Source organism: Coregonus clupeaformis, unplaced genomic scaffold (genome assembly GCF_020615455.1).
Source record: "Coregonus clupeaformis isolate EN_2021a unplaced genomic scaffold, ASM2061545v1 scaf0358, whole genome shotgun sequence".
Lineage (NCBI taxonomy): Eukaryota > Metazoa > Chordata > Actinopteri > Salmoniformes > Salmonidae > Coregonus > Coregonus clupeaformis.
The window spans coordinates 327,257-333,446 of NW_025533813.1; the positions used below are offsets into that span (position 1 = coordinate 327,257).

General features: G+C 42.2%; 1 protein-coding gene across 1 annotated transcript; it reads right to left on the reverse strand.

Annotated features, from left to right (window-relative positions):
* Positions 1–2,574: 2,574 nt before the first annotated feature.
* On the reverse strand, positions 2,575–5,305 carry LOC123484560. The gene is made up of 6 exons (XM_045215044.1): positions 5,229–5,305; positions 4,294–4,548; positions 3,552–3,893; positions 3,112–3,448; positions 2,915–2,986; positions 2,575–2,803 (listed from the first exon to the last, which is right to left on the reverse strand). Exons 1-6 carry the CDS (start codon positions 5,281–5,283, stop codon positions 2,575–2,577), a joined length of 1,290 nt encoding a protein of 429 aa, XP_045070979.1. The 5' UTR covers positions 5,284–5,305.
* Between the last annotated feature and the right edge of the window lie 885 nt (positions 5,306–6,190).

A 6,190-nucleotide genomic window follows, 5' to 3' on the forward strand; every position in this document is an offset into this window, starting at 1 on the left:
ATACACATGTTCCTAACACTGTCAAGACTCAACATATCTTAGCACATTCAGATCGACCACACGGTGGCGCTACAACAAGCACATATTTATATCTCTTGATCCGTTTGACTCAGAGTGATGGAATTTGGCACACGTTCACAGGGGGTGTGAGTATAGCTAACCTGTAGCGTATGGTTCATTTTGCCCACATGGGGCCACCCTCCAGAGGACTCGGGCCTCCCTTGAGGAGACCCAGGCAACCCTTGAAGAGACCCAGGACTCCAACCACAATTGATACATGGATACATGGCTGGTACACAATGTGAGGAACACGGAGGAGAGGGTGCTCCTTTGTCATTGGCAGTCGGGCCATGTCAATATCAGGCAGGAGCTGTGTCCAGTGACAGGATGCTCCACCCATTTCAGCAGGCTGGACCGGCACATGGACTCACACATAGAGCTCAACAGAGCACAGAGGAGACAGGCTTTAGATGCAGTTAGGGAGACGGCTGACGATGGAGCGGCTGGTGACGTTGAGGGCTTCAATCCCTGTCATCCCACTGGCGACCTACTTGCCAAGTGCCGATCCTGAGGCTGTGCAAAAGAGGGATGAGGCCTTGACCAAGGGAAGTGAGACCATCCAATTCGTTAGAGGACCACCTGAAGCTGACGTCTGAGTTTGCTTTTATAAAGCTTTTTGATATTTGTACCTGTCTATAGGGCATGTATCGTGGTTATTATAGACTAGTATCATCGTTAGACCTGTACCGGTGTATAGGGCCTGTATCGTGGTTATTATAGACTAGTATCATCATTAGTCCTGTACCGGTGTATAGGGCTTGTATCGTGGTTATTATAGACTAGTATCATCATTAGTCCTGTACCGGTGTATAGGGCCTGTATCGTGGTTATTATAGACTAGTATCATCATTAGTCCTGTACCGGTGTATAGGGCCTGTATCGTGGTTATTATAGCCCGTCTGGTGTTCAACCTTACCAAGTTCTCTCACGTCACCCCGCTCCTCCGCACACTCCACTGGCTTCCAGTTGAAGCTCGCATCTGCTACAAGAGCATGGTGCTTGCCTACGGAGCTGTGAGGGGAACGGCACCTCCGTACCTTCAGGCTCTGATCAGTCCCTACACCCAAACGAGGGCACTGCGTTCATCCACCTCTGGCCTGCTGGCTTCCCTACCTCTGCGGAAGCATAGTTCCCGCTCAGCCCAGTCAAAACTGTTCGCTGCTCTGGCACCCCAATGGTGGAACAAGCTCCCTCACGACGCCAGGACAGCGGAGTCACTCACCACCTTCCGGAGACATTTGAAACCCCACCTCTTTAAGGAATACCTGGAAAATTTAAAACAAAAAATTATAATTGGAAAGTGGTTATCCCACTGGCTATAAGGTGAATGCACCTATTTGTAAGTCGCTCTGGATAAGAGCGTCTGCTAAATGACATAAATATAAATGTTATAGGCTAGCGTACCGGGAATGGTGAGGCTAACTATATCATGGTTATTATAGGCTAGCGTACCGGGAATGGTTAGGCTAACTCTGATGCAGTTTGTTACACAGTTGCTGAGAGATGTGTGTAAACCACAGGCCTATGTATCCATTCCTGCTGTTCTCAAGCCCATTGTTGCATCTCCCTCCCCTGCAGTCTTAGAAACATGAAGGTAAACAACTAAAATATACTTTATAACAGGTGAATAACTAAACCTTATACTCCAATTAAGCAGGAAAAAGCACTTATTATAACAGACCTGTAGCACTGTAAGACACGTGTTTCTCTGTTGATTGTTTTAAACCTGTTTTATTCTCAGGACCATGACTATAACATTGAGTGTTGGGACACAGGGCAACAACATATGCTGGTCTCCTCTACACAATACAAATAAACATTACAAAAACAAAGTGTTTAAAAAACAATGCTAAACAAAACAAAATATATGAAACCACACTCCAGTACATTTTACAATACCATTCACATTCAAGCATGTGTTCTGCAGAATAAATCCCCAATAAAAACTAGAATGGTGAGGTATAATGTCTTATCAAGTGTACTTACCTGGTGAAGAGAGAGAGGTTTGGTAGGAGACATTACTGGCTGTGTGAAACAGAAGAGTGTGAGGTCTGTGGTTCACTATCTAGATGTACTGAGGGACTGAAGGGTGATGCAGAGCTGACGCCGAGGTGGTGCGCTCAGACCGGTGGCTCAGTAGACCGGCGAATCAGAGCGCCGGAGGGGAGCAACGGGAGGAGACACCTCATGAATAAAGTTGGTTATATTGTGTTATTTAAAGCTGGAACCCTTAATGCTGAAACTGTCCGTTTGGGATATTACAACAACAAAGAAGTTAATGTAAAAAATTAACAATTTTTTCCCCCCTCCTACATCACTGCACCATAATAGAACAGTAGAATATGGACTGCACAGTTTTGCATATACTTAAATTTAAAGGGATAGTTCAAGCCAAAATCTAAGTAATTCTAATTGAGTAATTATATAGCATTTTCAAAAAGCATTAAAAAAAAAGCATTACATTAAAAGCTGCAATGCCTATAATCCATAATTGGATTGAATCCAACCCAATGTCTATTGAGCAGTACTGGGGCTGTTGAATTTCACAGTAGCGTATTGGAAATCCTGGTCCTGTTTCTGGGGATGGGAAGGTGGGACGGTGGAGTACAGAGGCACTTCCTGGTTTCTGTGTTGGATGCTGGCGTAGGTAACGTCATCCTGCTCGTCTGTGAACGGTCTCTGTGCTGCAGTAGGGGCCATGGCCATGCCTGAGATGTTGTCATACACTGGATTAGGAGTCTCTCTGATGGGGAGAGAAGACAGACAACATGAGGGGTGAAAAATTTAATATTACCACAGTCATTGAGTCCATCTATACACAGATCACTGTAGTTCTCAGTCAGCTGATTCCAACAGACTCACCTGTCCATTCTCTACTGTGTCTCTCCTGTCTTGTGTGTCAAATATGGATTTGGAGTCCTTCATCCTGTTTTGTGAATTAATGAATGCATGAATCAATCAATTAATAAATAAATCAACAATCAATCAATCAAGCAATATTTGATCGAGTACAAAACAGAATGTGAAAAAGGGTAAATTCTTCTCACTCACCTGAACCACATGAACCCAAAGAGACAGATGATGAGAAACAGAAAAACCACTATGATTCCTACAACTGGATTCTTCAAAGACTTTGGTTCCCCAACAAATGTAACAGGAGAACGGAGATTCTCGTAGCCTTTTACAGCACAGGAGTAGCTGCCTGCATCCTCACTGCTGATTTGGTCTAGGGAGAGGTAGTTATCTTGGGTGTTTGGGTTGGTGAGACGTTGTCTGTTCTTGTACCAGATGTAGGAGGGGTTGGAGTTGTCAGTTAGCGTACAGGTGGTGCTACAGGTCAGTGTCACCTTCCCTTCCTCTGTGGCAGGAGTCTCCTTCACCTGCAAGTCTGAAAAGGGGTAAATGAAGACAAAAGAGCTCAATCATCTTCATTTCCACCAATAATATAATGACTTAGACTAGATTATATAATACTGTAATGGCATAATTACCTGTGACATTCAGAGTTATTCCAGGGAAGCTGTATCCCCATTTTACCTCGGTTATTGTAAATCTAAACTTGTATTCAGCAGAGTCACTCTCTCTCAGGTCTGTGATTCTCAGGGTGGAGTGTTTGTCTGTAGTTGGAAGGTACTTCACACGACCTGCATACTCTGGGTCCTGGCTTAGATCTGCAGTAACTCCAGAATCCCATTTGTTGAACCAGGATACTTCTGTGACGTTATGCCAGCTGGGATGTTTATATGTACAGGTAATGTCCACTGTTGACCCCTTCAAGGCACAGATACTCTGATGGGTGTAAGTCACATTCATACATCTCTGACCATGAACACCTGAAACAAAATGTATCAAAATGTATCAATTCCTGAAACGATAATAAGACTATTTTCAAGTGTTTTAGATGTATTGGACTGGTTCATTTAAAATAAATACAAAATATAGACACATATAATGCATTCGGAAAGTATTCAGACCCCTTGACTTTTTCCACATTTTGTTACGTTTCAGCCTTATTCTAAAATGGATTAAAAAATATAGAATTCTAAAACGGTATAACAAGATAACATACCATCAGCCATTTTCTACCTTGTATATTATACGGTATAATTTTTACTCATGTTACTATCCAAGAGTTCACAGATTTGTCTGTTTTTCCCCACATGTTCTACTATTGGTCCACAGGCCTTAATAGTTGATACTTAAGATTATTATTATAGGTGAGTCCAGACTCACATACTGTAGGAGCGAGAAAATCCTCATGGCCTTTTACAGTACAGGAGTAACTGTCTGCAGAGTAATGCCCGACCACTAGAGTGTTCAAAGAGTATTGTTGGGAAGTAGGGTCATGGAGATGTTGTCCGTTCTTGAACCAGATGTAGGTGGGGTTGGGGTTGTCGGTCAGAAGACAGGTGGTGCTACAGGTCAGTGTTCTCTTCTTTTCCTCTGTGGAGGCAGACACCTTCACCTGCAGGTCTGAATGAAAGGGGACTAGAAAAACGAAAAGTGAATGTATTTTTAATTATTATAACTTGCAATATGATATTGTATTGGATTAAAATTAATATATTTGTAATAGTAGTTGTAGTAGTAGAAGTAGTAGATATTATACGTTATCTGTGACAGTTCCCCCATTCTGCATACTGTGTTTTAAATCTGAACTTGTAGTCAGCTGAATCGCTCTCTCTCAGGTCTGTGATTCTAAGGTTGCATTCTTTCTCTTTAGTCCCAAGGTACTCAGCATGACCTGCATACTCTGGCACTGAGCTCAGGATTTTAGGCGCCGCATTACATTTATCTTGGATATACCAGTTTGGTTCTGAGACAACATGATAACTTGGATGTTTATATGTGCAGGGCAGTTCCACTGTTGAGCCCTTCAATGCACAGATACTCTGATGCGTGTAAGTCTCATTGAAACAGTTCTGACCCAGAACATCTAAAACAGTAGTAGACCCATTCATTTATTAAATTGGTTTATTCAATTATTATTGCACTCAACAAAAATATAAACGCAACATGCAACAATTTCAAAGAGTTTATTGAGTTATAGTTCATATAATGCCATGAGCTTTTTCATGGCATTTTATAATTGTCTGTACATTGAATAGCAACAAGTATACCTATCATAAGAGGACTATTAAAAATCTAAGAACGTGACCATACAGTACCTGCCACTGACAAGAGAAAGACCACAAACACACTTCCTGCTGTTCTCAAGGCCATTGTTGCATCACCTGATGAAGATTGGATAAACAAAGTTAATCACAGACATGACGAACATATAGTAAGAATTCTCTGTTGCTAGGCAAGAACTTAATTGGTTCCTTTCACTGGGTTTGTGTGTGTGTGAAATGGGGATCTGACCTCGGGTTGAATTCCTCGCTCTTACTTAATCCATGGCTGTCCTACCTTATCAGAGACTGAAAACAAACTGTTGCCTAATGCCTCTCTCCTCAAACAAAGTCCTGAGAGCGGAGCCAGAGTTGAACAGAGTTCAGACTAATCCTGAGTAATTACAGCATAACGGGAGGGGAGAGAGGAGTTGGGTTTGGGTATGTTTGAGAGATTGAGTGTGGACCTGTCATGTCCAACAATCAATCTTCAGGTCAAGCCAGGGTGAGCTGGGGTTGAACAGAGTTTAAACTGAACATGATTATTTGTGCATGACAAGGGCTTGATTGATGGTACTACTATTGATTCTAAACTGAATAAAAGTCCAATTTAGCCGCTATCATAGACTAAGGAAGTGGGCGGAGCGGTAGAGACGGGGAAACTGAGGATGGTGGTGGGGAACCCAAGAGGGAGGGGCTTTAAGCTAAGATTTATGTGAATATGACTATATAAACGGAGAGCTGAGAGGTAGACGAGAGTTGCTCTGCAGACCAGCTCGGCTTTCGTTGCTATATGTAATAAAGTCTATCTTGATTCTACAAAGATTCTGGAAGAACTTTGATTTTTAATAAGTATAGTGATCATTTTCCACATCACACCCACCCTGCAGTCTTAGAAACATAAACAACAACTCACTCTATAGCTGGTGAATAACTACACCTTATAAATCAATTGAGAGGGGAACAATTACTTATTCATCAGATCTGTCTGTAGCACTGTTTACACATAATAATCAATT

Bases quoted from the DNA above. Each gene is read 5' to 3' on its own strand.
- LOC123484560 (XM_045215044.1), bottom strand. From the start codon at position 5,283: ATGGCCTTGAGAACAGCAGGAAGTGTGTTTGTGGTCTTTCTCTTGTCA. The intron at 4,549-5,228 runs GTACTGTATGGT...TCGTTTTTCTAG, and splicing joins CTTTCTCTTGTCAGTGGCAG to TCCCCTTTCATTCAGACCTG. The intron at 2,804-2,914 runs GTTGGAATCAGC...TCTCCCCATCAG, and splicing joins GAGAATGGACAGGTGAGTCT to AGAGACTCCTAATCCAGTGT.